Source organism: Schistocerca serialis, chromosome 3 (assembly GCF_023864345.2).
Source record: "Schistocerca serialis cubense isolate TAMUIC-IGC-003099 chromosome 3, iqSchSeri2.2, whole genome shotgun sequence".
Taxonomy (NCBI): Eukaryota; Metazoa; Arthropoda; class Insecta; order Orthoptera; family Acrididae; genus Schistocerca; species Schistocerca serialis.
Genome location: NC_064640.1, coordinates 423,617,357 through 423,644,580, shown reverse-complemented (window position 1 = coordinate 423,644,580; position 27,224 = coordinate 423,617,357). Strand labels below are relative to the sequence as shown.

The 27,224-nt window shown below is 40.0% G+C and overlaps 1 protein-coding gene across 1 annotated transcript in view; it reads left to right on the top strand.

The window, feature by feature from the left end:
- Positions 1-27,224, top strand: part of LOC126470304 (protein unc-79 homolog) — an 857,658-nt gene that overhangs the window by 552,922 nt on the left and 277,512 nt on the right. Inside the window, exon 35 of the mRNA XM_050098074.1 lies at positions 909-1,082. Coding sequence (XP_049954031.1) covers positions 909-1,082 — 174 coding nt within the window. The remainder of the gene's footprint in view (positions 1-908; positions 1,083-27,224) is intronic.

Here is a 27,224-nt window from a genome sequence, read left to right as displayed (position 1 = left end):
CTTTTTCAGTGGTTAAATTTCTGAAATGTATATTGAAAAAGGCCCATCAGTCTGTTAATGAATGTGTGAAACCACCTAAAAACAATTCCCAAGGCTGACTAGTGTATACTTCTGCTAGACCAATATTTTTAAATTCCACACAGATTTGATCTGTGTCTGTCTCACTATCTCTGTCTTTTAACATGTCACTCCTCTTCCTTCTTCTAACTTTTGCTGTATCTTCTATTCAGTCTCAGCAACACTACTTCATTTTTCCAAATTAATGTTTTGTCTTCCATAACTCATGCCTTGTACTACCTGTCTCCTCCTCCCTAAAAAATCATATTTTTCTCTTCGATTTTCTTACATTTTACTCTATTGTTTCTTCTATCTTACTTCAGTTCTCATTTGCTCAATTACACATCAGGCTTGGTCACTCTTCTTTGGTTAATTCCCCCTGCCCTTCAAAAATTTTAATCAGCTGCACCATTTATTTTTATCCTGCACCTGTATCTTTCCCTCTTTCATTATTAGACCAACTCACTGATTTCTGAGATTTGTACATTTACCACTCCTCCTCCTTTTACCATGGTGACAAAATAAATAACCTAGCTCTGATAAAACAGAATTAAATTCAGCAAGATCAGTGTTCTGTTTATTCTAGGCTAATCTATGATTCAAGCAGATAAACAATTTTATCCACCTTCAGTATATTTCCTTAGCTTTCATTTTCTTATGCTAATCACTTGTATTAAATGTCTACAATGTTTCTACTGGTCCACACATTGTATGTAGTACTTATATGCAATGAAATTGAATTTTAAAATACAAAATTTGTAATTTTTGTATGATCAGTAATGTGACAAATTTGGAAGTTATCACTTATTATAGATTAATGATTGTTTTTAATTAATTTTCTGTGCATATAGGTTCTCCAATGGATATTGACAGTGAAAATAATGTGTCATCAGAAGTAGCATCAACATGCAGTGCATCTCACTTGGAGTTCCCTGTCCCTGAGAGACTACTCCCAGTTGGTCCAAAACAGAAGGACCTTTCATCACTTGTGGAACATGTAAAACACGCGTTAAGTATTGTCTCAGGTACACAACATTCTGTTCCAGCTGTTGTCATTCCCAACATTAAATGTCAAGTGCATATTATGGGTAACTTCTGTGTAATATCATATGAATGTACCTTCCCCACTTGAGTTGTGAGATTATACTGTCATTGTTGTTAATACCTGTAAGTCTATGAGAATTCATGTTACTATTCTTCATTCTTCTTGTCACAGTTTCACCACAAAACAAGAAATATGACAAATTTAATGTTATTAAATGATAATGAATAAACTATACAATGAATGTAATGACAAATATTTCCATCATGATTGCTTCATTCGAGACATTACATAAAATAAAGAGATTAGGATTGTCATAGCTCTCAGGTCTAATTTATGATTTTTCTGAGTAATTGCTTTAAAAATGATAGAACATGTAGGTTCCAGAACTTCTACAACTTCCAAATAAATATTACAGCACAGAACTAATTTATTAATTATATCACTGGTACCAATCACTTGCTTGTTAACCTACCATAAAGTGTTTGTCAGTCTAACAGAACTTTCATTTCGCAATTACTTTCTCTCATTTTTATATAATTTCCAAATCAAATTTTATCAAATGTTGTCCATAGGGCTATAAAATCAATGACATTGTTAGTGTACTCAAATATTTTTTGTCTGTTTGGGACAGACTAATTTTTTAACCTTATCTGTTCCATGCAGTTTATGTCCTTTGGATTTTCCCACTGTTTCATTGCCGGCTTATCTTTATTCAAGGTCTCTACAATGTTTATTCATTACAGCTTATTGATCAAGTATGGATAATGCTAGATGCAATTCATCTACTCATTAGTTGCAACCTGTGTAATAGCTTATTGGTGAACAGTGTCAAACCGAACAACATTTTGAGAGTGGTGCATTCAGTTTAAGCCTGGTTGAAGATAAATTTTACTTTCATGTCAGTCCATTCAGTGATGGCCATAAAAGGGAAACAAATGGTTGTAATGGTAAATTATATGAACATAAGGTGAAGAGACAAGATCCATATATTAACATCCATTGATACTGCTTTATGAAATGGTAGATTAAAACTGTGTTTAGGACTGGAAATCAAAGCTGGAACCTTGAAGCTAACTTTTGGATTTGAGTCCCATTACAGCATACAGTATTAATCTCCCAGGAAGTTCCAAAACACCACACATGCTTCTGCAGAGTAAAAGATTCCTGAAACTTCCTGGCAGATTAAAACTGTGCGCCGGGCTGAGACTCGAAATCGGGACCTTTGCCTTTCGCGGGCAAGTGCTCTACCAACTGAGTTACCCAAGCACGACTCATGCCCCGTCCTCACAGCTTTACTTTTGCCAGTACCTCATCTCCTACCTTCAAAACTTTACAGAAGCTCTCCTGCGAACCTTGCAGAACTAGCACTCCTGAAAGAAAGGATATTGCGGAGACATGGCTTTGCCACAGCCTGGGGGATTTTTCCAGAATGAGATTTTCACTCTGCACTGGAGTGTGCACTGATATGAAACTTCATGGCAGATTAAAACTGAGTGCCGGGCCAAGACTCGAACTCGGGACCTATGCCTTTCGCGGGCACTCCACTGCAGAGTGAAAATCTCATTCTGGAAACATCCCCCAGGCTGTGGCTAAGCCATGTCTCCACAATATCCTTTCTTTCAGGAGTTCTAGTTCTGCAAGGTTTGCAGGAGAGCTTCTGTAAAGTTTGGAAGGTAGGTGATGAGGTACTGGCAGAAGTAAATCTGTGAGGACGGGGCCTGAGTCATGCTTGGGTAGCTCAGTTGGTAGAGCACTTGCCCGCGAAAGGCAAAGGTCCTGAGTTCAAGTCTCGGCCCAGCACACAGTTTTAATATGCCAGGAAGTTTCATATCAGTGTGCAATCCACTGCAGAGTGATAAATGATTCCTCCTGGTGCTATAGCATGTAAAAAGAGGATATTATTTAATCTTGCATGTGATTCCAAAATTATGTGATACCTATAGTCTTGGATACAAATTTGTAATTCCTACCTTCAGAAATGAGACTGACTGTTTATAACCATTGAACCAAAGCCTTACACTCGTATCCTGGCATGATGAATTTAAATGCCTGCCAGAATGCATCGACCTAGACCACAGCCTCTAGGTGGCACTCCTAAAATTTGCAACCACTGCTGTCACTATTTCAGCACTATGCATGGGCCACACTCCCCGAGCCAGCATATTGGCACTCACAGCCATACTATAAAGGTGACAGTGCAGGGGCCTGGACTCAAGACATGTTCTGACTGCATTCTTGTACTGTTCATTCTACTCATCATTGTTTGGTTCCTGGTGTTGCTACATCTAGGCTCTCAACTTGATTTGCTCTCTGGAATTGTTATCCTGCCATGATGTATTCATTGTCCATCACTCACTGTTGTCTTTTGGTGGTTATGGTGACTCACTGCTGATGCCCTTGGCCAGTTGGCCCGTGTCTCCTGGGCTTGTTCAATTCCAGTTACTACTGTATAATTGGCAATAAGGGAAAAGGTTATCAGTGTCTTACAACCACAAAACTCATGCAAGTTGTGAAACAGCAACAGTTGCTCCTACGGCAGTTCCAGCAGCAGTTGCAACAGCAAATTGTATTGTTACAACAGGAAATTCAGCTTTTGTCAGAATTCTTGCATGTTCAGGATTTACATCCCATCCAGGCTGTGGTTGCTTCCCAGTTGGAGCCCCACCAACCCATGTTTCTGCCATTTAATGACATCAAAGAAGTTTGGGACATGTATTTGCAATTGTTGAAACAGCACATTGCTGCTTTTTGTGTTTCCAATGATACTCTCCAACAGTCGTTCATCCTTTCTTGGCCTTCCATAGAGGCATTTTTCTTACTAAATAAGTTGGCTCTTCTCTCAAATCCAGTTGTACTCACGTTAGAGGAGATGTGTTCATTGCTGTTGAATTATTAATCACAGTGATTCCATGAGGTCATATTGTGCCTCGAGTTCCATCAATATTCCAAGCAATTTGGTCTTTCATACGGTTCTTGGGTGAAGTATTTGCAAGGACTGAGTCAGCATTGTGATTCCTTGATTCAAGACATGGTGGTCCAATTGGCCATAGTCCAGAAGCATGCACTGCGGCTCTGAAGCTGGACTTCTTCATTGGATGACATTTTTAAAATATGTGCACTCATACGACATCACATAAGCAGCAAATGAATGCCTTATGGCTTGTCCTCATGTAGCAGTGGGTCAACTGCCAACAGCGGGGTGGAATTCCTGTAAATCCTCTCCCACTGACAGTATCATGGTTTGTCACTTTTAGACCTGTCAGTGGCCTTTGAGCAACCAGTCATGCCACTTTGGCATAAGCACCAAGATCTCTCATTTTGTTCTGATTGTTTCACACCTCACAAGCATGTATACTGTCCAGATTACTGGGCTTACTGCACCCATTGTGGAAAAGATGGGCATCTCCAAACTGTCAGGCGTCAAGCATTGGGACAGTCAAACCTCACTCCACAGTTGCATCAAGGGACGGTGCACGACTCCAGGCTGTTGCTACCCAGGGCACTAATCCCACCACCAAGTTGTTTACTGATCTCATGATTGCACATCAGGATGTTCATTTCCCAGTAGAATTAGGTGCAACAGTTTCCCTGATGAATCTCCCAGCATAATCTGATCTGAGTTACCCAGCATTGGTCCCACCCTCCCACAAGTTGGTTGCAAATGGCGACAGATCAATTCCCCTCAAGGTACAATTAACAACTACAACAGCATACAAGAGGGTTACACACCCAATAACACTGTTTGTTAACAATAGTCACTCTCCTGGCAAGATTTTTAGCTTGGATGCTTTCTCACTATTTGGTTTCTCAATCACTGTCAAAGTTCAGGTTGTCTCGGACACAGTCCCCTTCCAGGAACTTGATGACCCTTGTGCCTTTTTCTTGCCTCCGTTCGAACTTTGCCTGGGGTGCACCATTAATTTTGTGGTACATAGTTCTCTATGTCCAGATGCAGTGTCCCATTTCTGTTCAGCACATTCACTTCTGGTCTCCCTGCAGACAAATGGTTCAAATGGCTCTGAGCACTATGGGACTTAACATCTGATGTCATCAGTCCCCTAGAACTTAGAACTACTTAAACCTAACTAACCTAAGGACATCACACACATCCATGCCCAGGGCAGGATTCGAACCTGCGACTGTAGCGGTCACGCGGTTCCAGACTGTAGTGCCTAGAACCGCTCGGCCACCCTGGCCAGCCTCCCTGCAGACAGCTGTTAAGCTCAAACTAGATTGTGTTCATGAAGCTTTGGTAATTGAACCTGTCAGAATTAGTGCTTGGGCCACACCCCTGTGATGGTTAAGAAATCAAATTGCTCCCTCTGTCTCTGTGGAGATTTTGAGTAAACAATCAATGATCAGGCACATGTGGAAACCTACCTCATACCATATCTGGAGAATCTCGTCCCAAAGCTTGTTATTAGTGAATATTTTTCTATGGTAGTCCTTGCCAGTGCTTATTTACATGTCCCACTAGATGAGGAATCACAATTCATTATGGTCATCATTACATCCTTTTTTTGTACAAATACAAATATTTGCCCTTCAGGATCTCTTCTCCTTTGGCAATCATCCAGAGATACCTAGAACAGTGAACTATGTCCATCCCAGCTTTTAGCAATTACCTAGATGACTTAATTATTATGGGTGCTATGTGCTAGGACCACCTGTGCAACCTCTGCAGCACCTGCACTACATCACATGATGCAGGGCTCAAGTGCCACCAACACAAATGCCAGTTTTTCCAGGAGCAAGTGGAATACCTTGGACAATTGCTCAGTGAAGACAAGATTCAGCTCACTAACCAAAATTTCTTGACTATTGACTCTCTGTGACATTGCCAAAATCTTGCAGGCCTTTTCAGGCAAAGTGAATTATTATTCTAAGTTCCTCCCACAAGCAGCACACATTATGTACCCACTTAGCCAGTTACAGAAGAAGGGCATTCAGTTCTGGTGGTGCCTGTGAGCATGCTTTCATGCAACTGAAGTGCCTACTACACTCAGTGCCTTGCCTTATGCACTTTTCTCCATCACATCCCCTTGTTTTGGCTATTGTCACTTCTACCTATGCCATTGGTGCACTGCTGATGTACCGTAATGATGATGGTACTGAGCAATTTATCACCTACGTTTCAAAGACACTGACACCCACTCAAAGAAACTACTCACAGGCTTTTGTGATCATCATTAAAAAATTCCTTTGTACCTTTTTGGGACCAAGTTTTCCCTCATTACTGCAACAGACGTTTGACAGCATTCGTTGGGCCCCACTCTCAGCTTCCAGAGCAGACAGCTCAAAGGTTCCAGCACTGGACTCTTTTCCTTAGTTCTTATAATTACACCATTAAGTACAAACCAGGTGTGAAACACAAAAACGCAAGTGCAGTCTCTCATCTACTCTCAGAACCAGACCCACCTTTTGACCAACATGAGATCTCCTGTTTCCACATTGACACAGAACAACAGTGCACCTTGGACAGGTTTCCTATTGCCGCTACTCACATATACACTGACATTTCCCATGACCCTTTCTTATAGCGTGTCACACACTGTGTTCTGCTTGAGTGAGCCACTTGCTTTTCAAAATTAACTGATCCAGAACTCTGGGCCTAGGCTCACCTCTTCCATTATATGTCTCTTGTCCCCAGTGTTCTCCTGCTAGATGCACCATGTTGTCATCCCAACTAACTTATGCTCTCATGTCCAGGATCTCCTTCATTATGGATACTGGGGTATGTCATGGATGGAACCCCTTGCTAGACAACATGCCTACTGACCAGGACTGAACAAAGACATGGAAGGCATGGTGTGCAGCTGTTGTGCCCGTGCCCAACATCAGACTGCTCCACCTCTGTCTCTCAACCCCTGGTCCTGTCCCCATTGCCCCTGGGATCACATTCATCTGGACTTCATTGATTCCACTTTGGGCTCTATGTGACTCATTTTTGGGGATGCTTACTCCAACTACCCATATGTGGTTAGCATGGCGTCCACCTCTACAGCTGCTATATTCAATGCACTTATCCAGATTTTCACCACTGAAGGGCTTTCCCACACCCTCAATTCAGACAATGGACCCCAGTTCACAGTGATTGTCTTTGAACAGCTCTGCAAAACCAGTGGCATCAAACATACACTCCTGGAAATGGAAAAAAGAACACATTGACACCGGTGTGTCAGACCCACCATACTTGCTCCAGACACTGCGAGAGGGCTGTACAAGCAATGATCACACGCACGGCACAGCGGACACACCAGGAACCGCGGTGTTGGCCGTCGAATGGCGCTAGCTGCGCAGCATTTGTGCACCGCTGCCGTCAGTGTCAGCCAGTTTGCCGTGGCATACGGAGCTCCATCGCAGTCTTTAACACTGGTAGCATGCCGCGACAGCGTGGACGTGAACCGTATGTGCAGTTGACGGACTTTGAGCGAGGGCGTATAGTGGGCATGCGGGAGGCCGGGTGGACGTACCGCCGAATTGCTCAACACGTGGGGCGTGAGGTCCCCACAGTACATCGATGTTGTCGCCAGTGGTCGGCGGAAGGTGCACGTGCCCGTCGACCTGGGACCGGACCGCAGCGACGCACGGATGCACGCCAAGACCGTAGGATCCTATGCAGTACCGTAGGGGACCGCACCGCCACTTCCCAGCAAATTAGGGACACTGTTGCTCCTGGGGTATCGGCGAGGACCATTCGCAACCATCTCCATGAAGCTGGGCTACGGTCCCCCACACCGTTAGGCCGTCTTCCGCTCACGCCCCAACATCGTGCAGCCCGCCTCCAGTGGTGTCGCAACAGGCGTGAATGGAGGGACGAATGGAGACGTGTCGTCTTCAGCGATGAGAGTCGCTTCTGCCTTGGTGCCAATGATGGTCATATGTGTGTTTGGCGCCGTGCAGCTGAGCGCCACAATCAGGACTGCATACGACCGAGGCACACAGGGCCAACACCCGGCATCATGGTGTGGGGAGCGATCTCCTACACTGGCCGTACATCACTGGTGATCGTCGAGGGGACACTGAATAGTGCACGGTACATCCAAACCATCATCGAACCCATCTGAACCCATCGTTCTACCATTCCTAGACCGGCAAGGGAACTTGCTGTTCCAACAGGACAATGCACGTCCGCATGTATCCCGTGCCACCCAACGTGCTCTAGAAAGTGTAAGTCAACTACCCTGGCCAGCAAGATCTCCGGATCTGTCCCCCATTGAGCATGTTTGGGACTGGATGAAGCGTCGTCTCACGCGGTCTGCACGTCCAGCACGAACGCTGGTCCAACTGAGGCGCCAGGTGGAAATGGCATGGCAAGCCGTTCCACAGGACTACATCCAGCATCTCTAAGATCGTCTCCATGGGAGAAAGCAGCCTGCATTGCTGCGAAAGGTGGATATACACTGTACTAGTGTCGACATTGTGCATGCTCTGTTGCCTGTGTCTATGTGCCTGTGGTTCTGTCAGTGTGATGATGTGATGTATCTGACCCCAGGAATGTGTCAATAAAGTTTCCCCTTCCTGGGACAATGAATTCACAGTGTTCTTATTTCAATTTCCAGGAGTGTATGTTTAGTCCACATTTCCACCCATCCTGCAGTGGTGTAGTGGAGCAGGTGGCATGAATGTTTAAATAACAAATGTTGAAAACAGTGGACACATCAAACTCTCCAGTGGCATGCACAGTGCTCCCGAACACCTTGGGGCCCACACCTGTACCTGACCGCAGCCCAGTGAAACTACTCCATGGGTGACAGCCACATACTCTCCTCCATCTTCTGATACCACAACCCTTGGAAACCCAGTCCAACATGCTGGACAGTACCCTGTCGGTTCAAAGGTCTGGGCAGATTCACGTGGAACAAACTCTACGTGGATGCTGCCTACTGTGGTGGCCATCTGTGGGTGACACCTTATGACAGTTGACATGTCGAGGAGATAGGAGTATCAGCACATCAACCAACTCTGTCCCCACCTACTGACTGCACCAGCATCAGTGGGTCACATGAATTTGGAGTGGCTGCCCTTGCCAGTCTCTCAACAACATGGGTATGATTTTCACTCCAAGGCTCTGTCAGTGGTTCCTGTGCAGGTAGAGACCTCACCGCAGCATCTGTCCATTCAACAGTCAACTCCCACACCACTGTTCCCCATCACATTGTTCAACATCCTGGTTTCCTTATCCCTGCTGGCAGAACACCAACCATGCCACTGGTGAACCTTCTGAAACATTTTCGAGTGTGCTTCAGGCCCTAAACACAAATTTTGGGGAGGAGGGATTGGTATCCCAGCTGGACAAATTTGGAAGCCTAGCAGAACACATGGATCTAGATGACAGGCAGTGTTCCTCAAATTTGCAGACACTACTGTCACTGCCTCAATACTGCACATGGGCCACACACCTCCTGCACCAGACTATCGGTGCTCACAACCCTGCTGTAAAGCTAGAAGCACAGGGGCCATGACCTATCGGGTCTCACACTTGTATCGTTCATTGTACTCATTGTTGTTTGGTTCCTTATATTGCTATGTCTAGGCTCTCAACTTGGTTGACTCTCTGTACTTGTTATTCTGCCATATGTTGCTGTTTTTGTCTTACCGTGGGTTTCAGCTACTCACCATCGATGTCCATCACCAGTCAGCCAATGTCTCCTGGTGTTGTCTGATTCCAGTTACTATATACGTATACAGCAACCATGTTATAGAGAATATATACATTTTATGCAGAACTTCACCTACCTGACGGTTTTTTGTTTATTACATATTATGTCAAATTATACATATTCATTTTATTGGGCAATTATGTTTCTGCTTCATGAAAACTGATAACAGTTAGGAAATATTATTGAAGTAAATATACTCTATTTATTGTTCATTTATTTAACTCACTCCAATCATTCATTTTTTACAAAGTGAAGTCCATAATTGCCACATTGTGTAAGCACATGGAGACAGAAAGAATGTTTGTTTGTGTGTGGGGGAGGGGGCTGGTCACATTTTTTAAGTATATGTAAATTTTGACACTTTACAAATTACTAAAAAAACATCATCTCAATTAATCTGGGACCGATATGGCATAGAAATGCTCTGCGTTACTGATATTTTGTCACATATAAAATCATGAGCAATCAAATTGGACACAACCGCCTTGTAATCTATGTAATTTTTACTATTATGATGGGAATTACATACAATTTTATGGCCTACATAAGACACTAAAGTGATTTGTGAACCATTCTTATCCATCACTGCACAACTACTGTGTGTAATTCATGGAGATTGGTTGGATGTGGGACCAAGGTGTGTGTATGTGTCTTGCTTGATAGTGTCCCGTGTGTGCTCAGTATGTTTGAGGGAGCTGACATGTGGTGGGGCCACAGGGGCTCTCACAGGCACCTTCATGTATATGCAATGTTTTTTAAATCCATTGTGACATAATTAGGGAGTGATTGGGTTGTGCATTATCTTGCTGAAGGTACAGGTGATCTGTGGGTTCCTGTAGGCATACAAATGGGTGCATGTGCTTGCTCTGTTCATTACTGTAGCATTTACCAGTAAGAGATGATTGCAAATAAGCCATCTGTCACATTTACCCTATACACACATCACTGTCACTTGTGAAACGCATTGTTCCTGCACAGTGTTGAAGATAGATGTCTTGCACCCACCAGCTGACAATGTTATTTTCTTGAACATCCTACATTCGACTCTCATGCCAACAGCCAGGGGGCAATCAAAAGGTATCCCAGCTTGAGGACAGTTTCCATAAGGGTGGAAATTAATGAAATAAATAGGGAGTGCAGATCAGAAAGGTCACCAAAGTTGTTTCATTAAAATGAGAATGGTATTGCAGGGAGAGTCAATGAAGTACTTCTAGACTTTCAATCTCATATTATTTTTATCTTGCTTGAAGTAACATTTAAATAGAGAAGAAGTGCTAATGTTTCATGTAAAGATGTATATGTGATCTGATTACTACGTGAGAAATTCTTTGCTGATGAGAATAGTGACCATTTATGCCAAATATAATGATTCAGTTTAAAGCACTGGTCAATCAAAACATTGTAGAGAACAAATATTTGAGGACTGTAAAGCATAGGTTGAATTTTCAGTAGAAGCTTTGAATTATAGATGCCCACAGGTCTCTCAGTTCAGGCTACCAGTTTTTCCTCCCCAGACATGGCACTGTGCTAACCTCCAGGCAGAAGACAGACATCAAATTAGTTTTGTTTGGGGATTTTATCAATAGTTTTATGATACATTTTCTAGGAGAAAAAATTAATGGATCTTCTTTTGTCCTACATCCTGATGTAGAAGTAAAACCTTTTCATCTAGAATTCAGGGTGACTGTAACACAATCATGGATACCTTCTCCTTTTATTGTTATCTACTTGAGTGGAATGCTGTGAGGATAATTAGTAATAACATGTCTGATCATGACATCCTACATTCGACTCTCATGCCAACAGCCAGGGGGCAATCAAAAGGTATCCCAGCTTGAGGACAGTTTCCATAAGGGTGGAAATTAATGAAATAAATAGGGAGTGCAGATCAGAAAGGTCACCAAAGTTGTTTCATTAAAATGAGAATGGTATTGCAGGGAGAGTCAATGAAGTACTTCTAGACTTTCAATCTCATATTATTTTTATCTTGCTTGAAGTAACATTTAAATAGAGAAGAAGTGCTAATGTTTCATGTAAAGATGTATATGTGATCTGATTACTACGTGAGAAATTCTTTGCTGATGAGAATAGTGACCATTTATGCCAAATATAATGATTCAGTTTAAAGCACTGGTCAATCAAAACATTGTAGAGAACAAATATTTGAGGACTGTAAAGCATAGGTTGAATTTTCAGTAGAAGCTTTGAATTATAGATGCCCACAGGTCTCTCAGTTCAGGCTACCAGTTTTTCCTCCCCAGACATGGCACTGTGCTAACCTCCAGGCAGAAGACAGACATCAAATTAGTTTTGTTTGGGGATTTTATCAATAGTTTTATGATACATTTTCTAGGAGAAAAAATTAATGGATCTTCTTTTGTCCTACATCCTGATGTAGAAGTAAAACCTTTTCATCTAGAATTCAGGGTGACTGTAACACAATCATGGATACCTTCTCCTTTTATTGTTATCTACTTGAGTGGAATGCTGTGAGGATAATTAGTAATAACATGTCTGATCATGACGGGCAAATATTAACACTGAAAGGAATTAATGTAGACTCATAGACTCATACCCCGTTGTAGTAAAAAAAGAAAAAAAAAGAAGCTTTCTAGATTTTGATCAACTGTCAGTTCATACATTTAAAGCTAATCTTGAAGATTTCACTTCACATGATGTCTACATCACAGACAACTTGTATGACAAATGTTGTTCAGTCTAACAAAACTTCACCATTCTCTTTGATAGCTCTTCTTCAACTTAAAAATAAAATTTCAATTGCAGACAGAAAATCCGTACTAATGAGAGACAGTTTTGGCTTACCACTGGTATTAGAATATTATGTAGCAGAAAATGGAAGTCTTATAATAATATGAAGGATATTTATAGCCTGTTTCAGAGTTTTGTTATAGACAATAGTGCAAATTGCTGAAAAACCTCCTCGGGCTGAAGCAATGAATTGAATCAAAAGACTAGGTAACTTTTAGAACAAACATAATATATAGATGATTTTGAAAGATGTATCAGGACAACAGGTGTGTACTCAACACGTTAAATATCTCCTATATGACAATAGAACTGTTTGTGATCCCCCAACATTTTGCATATTCTGTAACGACTTTCTGTTTACTGATAGCAAGCTTCCTTTTTTTTTAATACATACAAATATGCCAAACTTGTTCAAGCTACTACTCCGGGATGATCATGTCACATGCAGATTGCAGCTACATGAAACAAGCAAATAGACATTGAATCATATATAAAACCACCAAAGACTCAAAACTTACAGGAAACAATGAAATATGAAGTGGGCTTGTCAAAATTACTGCAACATGCATAATAATTGTAATCAATCACAAGTCTAATGTGTGGTCTGTTTTCAGAGAGATTAAAATGCCTATCAGCAAAAGCACTTTCTAAAGTGAGAGAAAGAGGTGTTTTAGATAGAAACCAATTATCTTTCAATGAATGTTTTTGAAGGTTTTTGAAATGGAAACCAGTTCTGCCCAGGTTTTTATCATGTCAATTGCCAATTGGTGGTCTATGATGGCCATGTGAGATGGAATATTATACTCTGTACATCTCTCTATAATTATTTGCTGGATGTATTCCAATCTCTACCTTCCTCTACAGTTTTTTCCCTCTACAGCTTCCTCCAGTATCATGAAAGTTATTCCTTGATGTCGTAACAGATGTCCTACCATCCTGCCCCTGTGTTCCCTGTGTTCTCCATATATTCCTTTCTTCACCAATTGTGCAGGGAACCTCCTCATTCCTTAGCTTATCAGTCCACCAACTAATTTTCAATATTCTTCTGTAACACCACATCTCAAATGCTTCCATTCTCTTCTTTTCTAGTGTTTCACAGTCCTTGTTTCACCACCATACAATGCTGTGTTCCAAACATGCATTCTCAGAAATTTCTTCCTCAAATGAACACCTATGTTTGATACTAGTAGACTCAGTCTGCTTTTAATGTCCTCCCTGCTCCATATGCCATGGGTTATTTTGCTACCTATGAAGTAGAATTCTTTAACTTCACCTACTTCATGATCACCAGTCCTGATGTTAAGTTTTTCAGTGTTCTCAATTCTGTAACTTCTTATTACTCCCATCTTTCTTTGATTTACTCCAAGTGCATTTTCTGAACTCATTAGACTGTTTATCCATTCAGCAGGTCCTTTAATTCTCCTGCATTTTCACTGAGGACAGGAATGTCATAATTGAATCTTAACATTGATATCCTTTCACCCGAATTTTAATTCCACTCTTGAACCATTCTTTTATTTCCATCATTGCTTCTTCAATGTTGATTGAACAACCTTCTTAACCCAAGCCCTTCGTTCTTGGTATTCCACTCTTATTGTTCCCTCTTGGCTCTTGCACATATTGTATATTACCTATCTTTCTTATAGCTTATCCCTATTTCTCTCAGGATTTTGAATATCTTGCACCATTTGACAATGTTGAACACTTTTTCCAGTTAGACAAATCCTGTGAATGTCTTGATTTTTCTTAAGTCTTGCTGCAATTATCAACCACAATGTCAGAACTGCCTGTCTGGTCCTTTACCTGTCCTAATGCCAAACTGATTGTCATCTAACACATTCTCAATTTTCTTTACCATTCTTCTGTATATTATTCTTGTCAGCAATTTGGATGCATTATCTGTCAAGCTGAGTGTGAAATAATTCTCACACTTGTCTGCTCTTGCAGTCTTGTGTGAATGATGTTTTTCTGAAAGTTAGATGGAATATTACTAGTCTCATACATTCTACACACCAACAAGAATACTTGTTTTGTTGCCATTTCTTCAATGATTCTAGAAATTCTGATGGGGTGTTATCAATCCTTCTGCCTTATTTGATATTAAGTCTTCTTAAGCTCTTTAAATTCTGATTCTAATACTCTATCCCCTATCTCTTATAACTCCTGTTTCTTCTTCTGTCATGTCATCAGGACTTCCATATACTCCTTCCACCTATCCACTCTTTCCTCTGCATTTAAAAATAGAACTCCCATTGCACTCTTAATGCTACTGCCCTTTTTTCCCTTTTTTTCATTATTTTTTTTTTTAATTGCGCTGAAGGTTGTTTTGACTTTTCTGTATGCTGAGTCAGTCCTTCCGACTGTCTTTGCTTTTCTGATTTCTTCACATTGTTCATGGAGCTATTTTGCCATAGCTTCCTTCCACTTCCTCTTCATTTCATTCCTAAGTGGCTTGTATTTCTGTATCCCTAAATTTCCCTGAACATTTCTGTACTTCCTTCTTTCATCAATCAACTCAATAATTTCTTCTGTCACCCATAGTTTCTTTACAGTTACGTTCTTTGTATCTGCATTTTTCTTTCCAACTTCCATGATTATTCTTTTAAGAAATGTCCACTCCTCTTCAACTGAACTGCCTACTGAGCTATTCCTTATCACAATATTCATTTCAAACGTATCTCTTCATTCCTTAATACTTTTGTATCCCACTTGTTTGTACATTGATTCTTCCTAACTAGCCTCTTAAACTTCAGCCTACTCTTCATCACTACTAAATTGTGATCTGAGTCCGTATCTGCTCATGGGTACACCTTAAATCCAGCATCTGTTTTCTGAATCTCTGCCAGACCATGATGTAATCAAACTGAAATCTTTCTGTATTTTGCAGCCTTTTCCAAGTATGCCTCCTCCTTTTGTGATTCTTGAATAGAGTATTTGCTATTACTAGCTGAAATTTATTGCAGAATTCAATAAGTCTTTCTCCTTCTCATTCCTAGTGCCAAGCCCATATTCTCCTGTAACCCTTTCTACTACTCCTTCCCCTACACCTGCATTTCAGTCCCCCATGACTGTTAGATCTCCATCTCCCATTATGTACTAAATTACCTTTTCAATACCTCATATACTTTTTTATCTCTTCATCTTGAGCATGTATATCTGAACTATAGTTGTTGGAGTTGGTTTGCTGTCAATTTTGATGAGAGCAACCCTATCACTGAACTGGTCTACATTTCTATTCATAATGAATCCTACTCCTGTCATACCACTTTCTGCTGCTGATGATATTGTCTTATACTCATCTGACCAAAACTTCTTGTCTGCTTTCCCTTTCACTTTATTAACCCCATTATATCTAGCTTAAGCCTTAGCATTTCTCTTTTCATATTTTCTAAGTTCACTGTCATGTTTAAACTACTGACATTCCATGCCCCAACACGTAGATCGTTGTCCTTTTGTCGGTTATTCAATCTCTTTTTCAAGTTCACTTTGCTGTTGGCAATCCCCTTCCAGAGATCCTTTTGGGAGACTAGTCTGGAATCTTTTGCCAATGGAGAGACAATCATGACATTTTTTCAATTACAGGCTACATGTCCTGTGGAAACACATTATGTGTCTTTAATGCAGTTGTTTAGATTGCCATCTGCATCCTCATGGTATTGTTCATTGCTAATTCTTCCATCTGGCTCTTAAAAGTCAAATTTCTTACTCAGGTGCTGTGTAATGAGTTTTATTAGCAGCTTGTAAAAGATAGATAAAAGAGTAATAGACCTACATTGTCACCTTTTTTGAAGAGGAGAAAGACTTAGGCATTTTTCCATGGCTCTGGAATATTTCCTTCGTTATGACAGTTATTTAGTAGGAGTAGGAGCACTTCTTGAAGTGTCTCTCATGCAATTTTAAGCATCTCACTCATGATCTGATATTCTCATGGAGTCTTACAATTCTTCTGCAAAAACACAAGCTATATTCAATTCATTTATATTGACAGGTTCCAGTTCTCTCGTTCCCACATTTGTAATAGATCTTTATGATTCATCTTGCAGGCTTTTCCTTGTGACTGATTGACTGTAGAGCTTCCAATAAAAGTTCTAGACAATTCTTATAATTCTGCCTCTTTCAGTAACAACTTCTCTTTGGCCATTCCCAGTTTTGTGAATGATAATCTCAACTTTTGGTTGCCCAGAAAAAGGTCTCCCATATTCACTTTTTTTTTAATTACTCTTATGCTTTGTCTTCTCTCATCTCTTTTGATTGCCTTCTTTATGTTTTGTATTTGGGTGAGTCTCTGTCAGTGTTTTTCATTCATTGAATAAGCTGTTCTGTTTTGAGGGTGAATTTTGGATTTTTCTGTTTTTGAGTGCACTGACTTCCTTTACCACTGTTCCAGTACTGTTGGTAATTTCTGTCAAGAGTTCAATCTTCTTAATTTTTCTGCTGCTAGTTTCATGTCTAGCAATGGCTGAATTACTTTTTCTTCTTTTTCAGCTCATTTATTGTAGGTTGTATCTTGTTTTTCATCACACATTTTCTCTTGAGTCAAGTTTTAATAAAGTACCTGGTCTATGGTCACTGCCTGTATTGAAGCTATTTGTGACTGACACGTGTGTTCATGCAGTATAAATATTCTTTGTTAAGAAATGTCATTATCATTTGCCCTCTCTGTTTTTGTATTCCAGGTTCAAAATGTTCAGTGAAGGCAGGGTTGTCCGGGAACTTCATTCTTATGTTGGCATTAAAGCTGCCAAGTATTAAGGAAAATGTGGTGTTTCCAGAATTGATTGCTGTTATCAGATCTTCATAGAACTGTTCTATCTCTTCATCTATTAAGGTGGAAGTGGTTTTGTAGGCACAAATTATTTGAAGACTAATCTTAAAATTCAACTCATGGATCATGCAGATCACTCTGTCTGAAATGGACATGGTCTTGGTGATAAGGTGTTTACATTTGTTGTGAATTAGCAGAACTATGGTACCAATATGCAAATTTACATCCAGTTTATTCTTAATTAGGAGGTTCTACAACTGGAGGATAGTAATCACTTTGTCTTTGAGCCTTGTCTCACTGATTCCTAGTTCATGTCTTTCAATGTTCTTCAATTTAAGTGCCAAACAGAGATGTTTTTCACTTCTCATGTTGTGAATATTATATGCTGCAGCATAGAAAGTTTTTTTCAAGTTACTCCTATTCCCTTTTTGTTTAGTTTGTGTTTTCATTTGAATTTTTGTCACCACTAACCTCTCCCCTTTGTAGCAGTTCCACCTGCTTTGTTTATTTCTTCATTTGTTGTTTGTTGTCCTGGGTGTCGACATACTGTGTCGCTACACTGGCTGAAAAATGGGGTTTATAAAAATGGTTCAAATGGCTCTAAGCACTATGGCACTTAACATCTGAGGTCATTCATCCCCTAGACTTAGAACTACTTAAACCTAACTAACATAAGGACATCACACACATCCCTGCCCGAGGCAGGATTTGAACCTGTGACCATAGCAGCCGTGTGGTTCTGGACTGAAGCGCCTAGAACTGCTTGGCCACCGTGGCTTGTGGGGGTTGTTATTTGGACACTAAATAATGTAACTCACATGTGCACATTTGCATTTCATAGTACTTTAATTTCATTATTCACAACCCCCCCAATAATACACAGTTATTTGGCCAGTGCACTATTGTTTAACTTTCGATAAGCCTCATTAACAGTTTGCAGGCAAACCTCCACATACTGCTACAGTAGTTTCCTGTTGAACATCTGCGAGCAGTAAAACCTAACCACAAAGTTCACAGGTCTTCTAATAAATTGAACAGTCACTGTCATTGCTTTAACACACATTCTATTGGTGTAACAATTATTTCACTGTTCAGTTGATACATTGTTGTCATTCTAAGCAACACAGTTTCCTCAACTGAAACTCGGCTGTGGACTGACTATCTGGTGACCAAAATTTGGACCCTTATATATCCTCACAATAATAGGTGATGAAACTACGCATTGTTCGAAGTTTAATTTACAGAAATTACAATTAAAACTTAGCTCATTAAATTAACTGAACACATCAAAAAACTGCATCTTTGTAACAGCTTCTTCTACTACAAGGGTTAAGCCAAATTATTTGTTACATCATGAAATTAACATATATAGTTATGAAAACAATACTTTTGACAAAACTGTTAATTACTTTGGAATTAATGAAGGTCAATCTTTGCTAACATGTATTCAAATAGATCTAAATAGATCCTTTAAAATTACTATCATTTCATCTTCCAAACGTTTATAATTAGTGCAGAATTAATATTTGTTTATATGTCAACAATAGAATTTAAGCTACAAAACAATTACTGATTTTGCGCTATAATGAAAGGTACTAACTAATAATAGTCAAAATAAATTAGAAAAGCAATTACATACATAAACTAAGCACAACATTAGATCTGGTGTTATATTCTTTAAAACTAAGGGCCAAACTTTCTCTTTTATGAAAATACAGATTATACTCACATATGTTAATGTTAATTAAGCCAAAATGAAAAAATTAATTTTAAGGACTAAACAAGAGGGGAATTAAAATTATCCCAGCTTGCTTCATCACACCTTCCCCCACTGACATTTCAGTGTGACATTCTGAGTCTCCATTTCTACTTGCCTGGGATTTGCTTGTTTTAAACATTGACCTTTTCATTTAGGGAAAGTTTGAACCTTATCTTATCATGCTAGTTCAATGCAGGGTGACAAGAGGTGGAGGGTTCTGTAAGAATTGCAGAACACAGTATGTGATCGAACGAATATTGTATGGACTATGCTATACTTTTTCATGAGTCATAGTGTTACAAAGTCACAGAAAAAAATCAGCAGTGGTTCTTTTTGCATCTTATACAAAGTTGATCTCCTGTATCAACAAACAGGGAACATATCTGAATGGTAGATCACCTTATTTTAATTTATGACAAAAATGACATTTTGAAAAAATGGTATACAATGTAAATTATGTAGCATATAGGGTTCTGGATAATATCAGCTCATGGCTTTCAGAAAGCCAATCATCACCACAGTAACAGAGTACACAGAGTTTCTAACATGGAACTCATCTAAAATGTATTACATATATTTTATGTTCTTAGTAAGAAAGGTAAATAAAAAACTTTCAAGAAAGTAACAAATCCAGATATAGATGGTAGTGTTCAGAAGTCATAGATGAAAACATCAATGACAATTAAAGTTTGAGCAAGCCTGGAGATATGCACGCATAGCCTAATTTTTAGTGCAGTTGGTCATGTAAAGCAGGAAATATGGATTAAAAAGTCCCAATCTAGCACAGATATTCAACTGATGCAACATATTCTGCAGATTCAGCTTTATCTCACTGGCTTGCACTTATAACATTTCATGTCACTGGATCTTAATTTATTTCATCCCCACCAGTCCACTCATTTCAATTCAGTACGTTTAATTTAAGACAAAGTTGTTTGAGTTACACATTATTCAAACAGCAAAATTTTTCTGTGACTAAATTTTGGTGGATATTTTAGTGCTAGCCTGCAAATAGTATTCACTCAGAAGTATGGAAAGAAATAATCACTTACAGACCTTAAGCCAAATGCTGTTTCATTTAAATAGTTAAGTTCCTTACACATAATTCAAATTGTTAGAACTGTGTAAAAATGTAAAGTCAATGACTTCAGAGGTAATATGAAATATGTTTGCATAAAGAGTGTATTTCTAACAAAACATAAAGTTGTTTGGCATGTCGTACAAAACACTGAGCTGATTCCAAGTGAACAACCCATCCTTTGCTACAATTTCTCAAAATATTTACCAGGCAAGGTGCCACAGTTGTAATCAAACTTGACTCACATTTGGGAACGACAGTTCAAACCCACATCCAGCCATCCTGATTTAGGTTTTCCATGATTTCCCTAAATTGCTTCAGACTAATACCAGCCTGATTCCTTGGAAAGGGCATGGCCACCTTCCTTCCCCATCCTTCCCTAATCTGATGGTATCAATGGCCTTGCTGTCTGGTCCCCTCCCTCAAACCAACCAACCAACCAAAATATCTGTACCCAAAAACAACCTTCTAGGTAAGTTGATTGCCATCTATGATTAAACAGACTGAGAGACCAGCACAGATATAAAAGACAGGACAAAACTTGAATTTTTACTCTTTAGACATTCTTGTGTGCTACAATAATGCCAAACCATATAATAATCAAGACTACTACTAAGGATTTTATGCTTGAAACGACATATAATGTCGATCAATACAGAGTCAGTTGTGATCAATGACAAGCATACATAATCATCTGACAATCCATTAACTTCAAGGAACAATCAAATTTCAATGCTGGACTAATTAATGTAACTAGAGCCTTATTTTAACTGTCATAGCACATGTTGATTTGGACTCTTGATGTTGCAAAACTGAAGCAATAGAAAAACAAGTTGGCTTAAATCCTATACACTCTACAAAGCTGACGCATTTTATTGATGTTAGAAGAGACCAAAGGAGAAAGTTCTTACTGCTTCTTAATGAAATAGTGACTTATATTAAACTTACAACTGCTTTATTTATTTGCCAAATGGTCTAACACTTGATACTATTGTACATTTTATTACAGATAAAAGACAATGTCACTAATGAAAAGTAGATAAGACACAGAGTGCAAATATCTTACTTGTATGTCAGGATAGTCTAATGGAGAAACACTTTAATTCCTAAATCCAGTCAACAGCTACTATGATCAGTGTGAGGAAATCCTTTGCATTACCTTCATATTATATGATTTTTCATTTTATTTATTTTACACATGTATCACCATAGGGCCAAACTGAGGAGCAGATTTTCATAGTCATGGAACACGTCAATACAGGAGATTTGGTCTGGAGTATGATACTTGACAGAGTCACATCAGGAGCGAACATGGAACATGATTTCAGGACCCAAACATTGTGGAAAGAGAGTGATACTGTGCAGGGTCCCTAATGGTGTGAGCAAGGGTTATGTTGACCACTCAGACACCTCTTCATGAAATGTAAGGTTAAACTGTCAAGGTTTAACTGCTGTCAGGAATCATGACAAGCTCTTGGGACTTCATGTGGGGTTGCTGCGAGGTGCTGTGAGTCCAGACTTTGTACTTATGGACGATAATGCTCGACCTGATAGAGCACGGGTGGTTAATATTTTCTCGGAAATGAAAGAATTTGCATGCATGGCATGGCCTGCTCACTTTCCTAATTTGAATCTCATAGAGCAAGTCTGGAATACACTAGTGAGATGGATTGCATCATGTTAGCATCCACCAACAACTCTGAAAGACTTGTGAGCAGCTCTGCAGGAAGAATGGGGGTTCTTGCCTCAATATGAGATTGATGACATCATTTACAGCATGCCCTATTGTTGACAGGCCTGTAGTTCTGCCAGAAATCGTCACACCCCATACTGAGTGCATTAACCAGTTGTCGGAATGTGTGTCTAAATCTGTTAATCTGTGAAAAAATGAAGGACACATTTTTCTACAGTTGCAGTTGCTTACATTCTGTATTCTCTACATTGTTTATACTTCACTATCATCTATTTATACTGTTTTGTGGCAAAATAAATGCAACTTGGCAAATTTTCTGTTTGTTGCTTTAATTTTGGAATCCAGTGTATTAGCAATGTGAACAATATGACACAGGAATTTGTTTAATTATTGTATAGGAACTGCTCAACAGCATGTAATGAGTGAGCCATGAGGAAATTCATCAATTTAGACTTGAAAGTGCAAGGATTGCTACCAAGATTATTTTCTTTTAATTCTTGTGGTAGCTTGTTGAAAAAGGATGCAGCAGAATACTGTGTGCCTTTCTACACAAGACTCTAGGAGGTGCAAACCTAATGCAGAGAGAATTTTTGCCTAGCATGATCCAGCGAAAGCTGCTAATCCTTGGGAATAAGCTCACATTCTTAGCAATAAGTGATGTTAAAAACATATATATTGGGAGGCCAATGTCACAATTCCCAGACCCCTGAACAGGAATTGACAAGAGGCTTACAAACTTACACCACACACAGCTCAAGCTGCCCATTTCTGAGCAAAAAATAGCCTTTGTGAATGGGAAGTTACCCAAAATATAACACCATATATCAGAAAGGAACAAAAGTAACCTAATTTTTGGGTTGAACTATCATGTGGTGCATATACTGTCCTGATGTAAATATGGCAGCATTCAGTTTTTGAGTAACTTACTGAGCATGGGCGTTCCATGAGAGCATACCATCTATCTAAATACCTAAAGCACTCTGTCTTCAGGCCACTAGTGGCCTACCGGACCATCTGACCGCCATGTCATCCTCAGTGGAGGATGCGGATAGGAGGGGCGTGGGGTCAGCACACCGCTCTCCCGATCGTTATGATGGTATTCTTGACTGAAGCCGCTACTATTCGGTTGAGTAGCTCCTCAATTTGCATCACAAGGCTGAGTGCACCCCAAAAAATGACAACACCGCACGGTGGCTGTATGGTCACCCATCCAAGCGCCAACCACGCCCGACAGTGCTTAACTTTGGTGATCTCACGGGAACTGGCATAGTCACTGCGGCAAGGCCGTTGCCTATCTAAATACCTAGGAATTGCAATTGTTTAGACTCACTAGTCATATGCCCATTCTTTGTAATTAAATGTCAATTTCAGTTAAAATATATATGTTGCAAACCTATGTCTTTCTGTGATTTAGTATCAATTTATGTTCTTCAAGCCATGAACTTATGTCTTCAACTGCACTGTTTCATGCACTGCATGGGTTGATGTCGCATTCAACATGCTTCACGATTGAGCTAACAGTAGCAGTTATAGCAATGATCCTTCAGGCTCCTCCCATTTTAACATGCCCCAGTCAGACACCCCCCTCTCCATAGCCATTATCTTTACTGTGGAGAATGACAGTTTGCTGTCTGCTCTTAAAGTGTGAGAGGAACCAATAGTGAGCTACCCCACGTATTCCATTAGGCCACTTAAGTTGTTTTTTCAAGATGGTGTTGTGTGTAGACATAGTAGTGAATTGCTCCATTGAATTACTGAATCTAACTAACTTAAATTGTATACTCTATGAAAACCAATGATATAAGATGTTCATATGTGCCCAGTGATACATTTGTGGTCTTACCTAGCTTAAATCTGTTGTACGAATGTGGTTTAACAGACTGTAACCATCAAAAAATTGTGAACACAAAATTAATGCTGGTTTGCAAGAATCTGTGGTAGAAGCACTCAGAAAGGAAATTTCAGTAACAGAAAATTATTTGTGGAATATTAAATCAGTGTTAACATACAGGGTGTTTCAAAAATGACCGGTATATTTGAAACGGCAGTAAAAACTAAACGAGCAGCAATAGAAATACACCGTTTGTTGCAATATTCTTGGGACAACAGTACTTTTTCAGGCGGACAAACTTTCGAATTTACAGTAGTTACAATTTTCAACAACAGATGGCGCTGCAAGTGATGTGAAAGATATAGAAGACAACGCAGTCTGCGGGTGCGCCATTCTGTACGTCGTCTTTCTGCTGTAAGCGTGTGCTGTTCACAACGTGCAAGTGTGCTGTGGACAACATGGTTTATTCCTTAGAACAGAGGATTTTTCTGGTGTTGGAATTCCATCGCCTAGAACACAGTGTTGTTGCAACAAGACGAAGTTTTCAACGGAGGTTTAATGTAACCAAAGGACCGAAAAGCGATACAATAAAGGATCTGTTTGAAAAATTTCAACGGACTGGGAACGTGATGGATGAACGTGCTGGAAATGTAGGGCGACCGCGTACAGCAACCACAGAGGGCAACGCGCAGCTAGTGCAGCAGGTGATCCAACAGCGGCCTCGGGTTTCCGTTCACCGTGTTGCAGCTGCGGTCCAAATGACGCCAACGTCCACGTATCGCCTCATGCGCCAGAGTTTACACTTCTATCCATACAAAATTCAAATGTGGCAACCCCTCAGCGCCGCTACCATTGCTGCACGAGAGACATTCGCTAACAATATAGTGCACAGGTTTGATGACGGCGATATGCATGTGGGCAGCACTTGGTTTACTGACGAAGCTTATTTTTACCTGGACGGCTTCGTCAATAAACAGAACTGGCGCATATGGGGAACCGAAAAGCCCCATGTTGCAGTCCCATCGTCCCTGCATCCTCAAAAAGTACTGGTCTGGGCCGCCATTTCTTCCAAAGGAATCATTGGCCCATTTTTCATATCCGAAACGATTACTGCATAACGCTATCTGGACATTCTTCGTGAATTTGTGGTAGTATAAACTGCCTTAGACGACACTGCGAACACCTCGTGGTTTATGCAAGATGGTGCCCGGCCACATCGTACGGCCGACGTCTTTAATTTCCTGAATGAATATTTCGATGATCATGTGATTGCTTTGGGCTATCCGAAACATACAGGAGGCGGCGTGGATTGGCCTCCCTATTCGCCAGACATGAACCCCTGTGACTCCTTTCTGTGGGGACACTTGAAAGACTAGGTGTACCGCCAGAATCCAGAAACAATTGAACAGCTGAAGCATTACATCTCATCTGCATCTGAAGCCATTCCGCCAGACACGTTGTCAAAGGTTTCGGGTAATTTCATTCAGAGACTACGCCATATTATTGCTACGCATGGTGGATATGTGGAAAATATCGTACTATAGAGTTTCCCAGACCGCAGCGCCATCTGTTGTTGACAATTGTAACTACTGTAATTTCGAAAGTTTTTCTGCCTGAAAATGTACTGTTGTCCCAAGCATATTGCAACAAACGGTGTATTTCTATCACTGCTCGTTTAGTTTTTATTACCGTTTCAAATATACTGGTCATTTTTGAAACACCCTGTATCTCAACACTGAAGAATATGTGCAGGACAAAAACCAACAATAAAGATATATTAGGCCAAAAAATTTGGCTAATTTGGTATGAAGTACAGAGAAATTTGTGTTGCAAATGAAGAATAAATTTGATCTTGTGGAGGGAGTATCAAGGCTGTAAATCAAAAGGAAAAGGGATGACAAAAAAAAACTGGTGATTTGAAAAATAGTGATAAATCTCAAACAAAAGTGGACAAAAAATTTAATCATAATATGACCATGTACTGAAGAAAAATTGCAAAATACATTATTTGAAGATTGCCATGGTAGAGGAATCGCCAAAATTTTACAAAATGCTCAACAAAGACTTCATACAACTGGCCCTGTCAAACCAGGAATGCCTTTATCTGAAATTCTAAAAAACCATTAAAGTTCCTTACAGTGTGGAAGCAAGTGTATTGTGATATGAGATGCAGATGGAAAGTAGGAGGGCAATGAGCATTTTAAAAAATAAACTTTGAAGTATCCCACATATTATCTTTGTTGTGGCTGTTCAACGGATGCATGATTTAATGGAAAAATTGTATGTTAATATTGAAATCATGAACACAAACAGGAAACTACAAAAAACTTGTAAATCATTTCCCAAGGCAACTTTCATACCAATTGACAGATCTGTAAGAGAGCACTTTACAACTCATGGTCTGCACTGAAGTAACAAGGGTAAAGATGCTATGGGCGCCAAAATAATGAAAGTTGTTCTATCAACAGGTAAAGTAAATAGCATCCCAATTTCCTTTCCAGTAGTGGCAAGTTTAGAACATCCAACCATACCTGTGCAGTCAATGACAGAATCAGCAGGAACACTACAACAAACTTCAGGCACAGCAACAGTGTTCTTGGAAATTCAAAATGTAGCCTTCAAATCTACTATTACTGTCCCCCTCTATTCATCAGCAATGGTGTCAGAAACTTCATCTTCTGTTGACCTTCCATCTGTGGCCCAAGACCTTTCACCAGTATTAGTCCACTCACAAACTTCAGGAGTGCAAGACCCAGTGGTCCTGATAACTGATTGCCTCCTGCTTGATGCTGTTTTGTCCATAATCTCCGCACTGCTGTCAACCTCAGGCTCAGGGTTCCTGAATGAGTCTCCACTGGAAAGTTGGAGCAGTGGAACCTGAGCCACAGTACTCAGTCGTTGCACCACTATAGCTGGGATCATGAGACCACTGCCATTCGGTTGATGTGGCCTGCTTGGGACTTCCCACAGAAAGTTGTGATTTGAGCACACAAAAGAGTGAGTCTTAAGCCTTACTTATTTTGAAACTGCTGTCTTTTTTTATCAGTTCATTTTTCACCTGAAACGCTATAGATTCTTTTAAAACACAATCATAGAATATATTGCCCTGTTCTAACAACTTAGTGTCAATGTATTCATGCTTACTTCTTTGAAGATGCAGTGCTCTGTGACACCTGACTTTGACAGAAAATATACTTAGGTCAGACTATCCAGATGATACATAAGATGTGTGGAGCATGGGCATCACACAGATAAAGAGCAACCAAGAAAGTCAGCTTTAGCAGACTGTATCTCCAAATGACATAGCATGAATTATGATGCCACCAAGTTGTTAAAACAGATCAACTCATTTAGTGGTTTGGTTTGGAAATTTGGCTACGTGATGAACTGATGAATAAAACCAGCAGTCTCCAAGTATGTAAGGTATAGGACCCAGCCTTTAGTGTGCTCAAACCACAACAAAAGTCCATAAGAACAGTCACTCATGCCATGCCAACAGAAGAGCTGAGACCACACCAAATAGACACTTAGCAGTGTCATGGGCTAGCAATAGTGGTGCAGCGA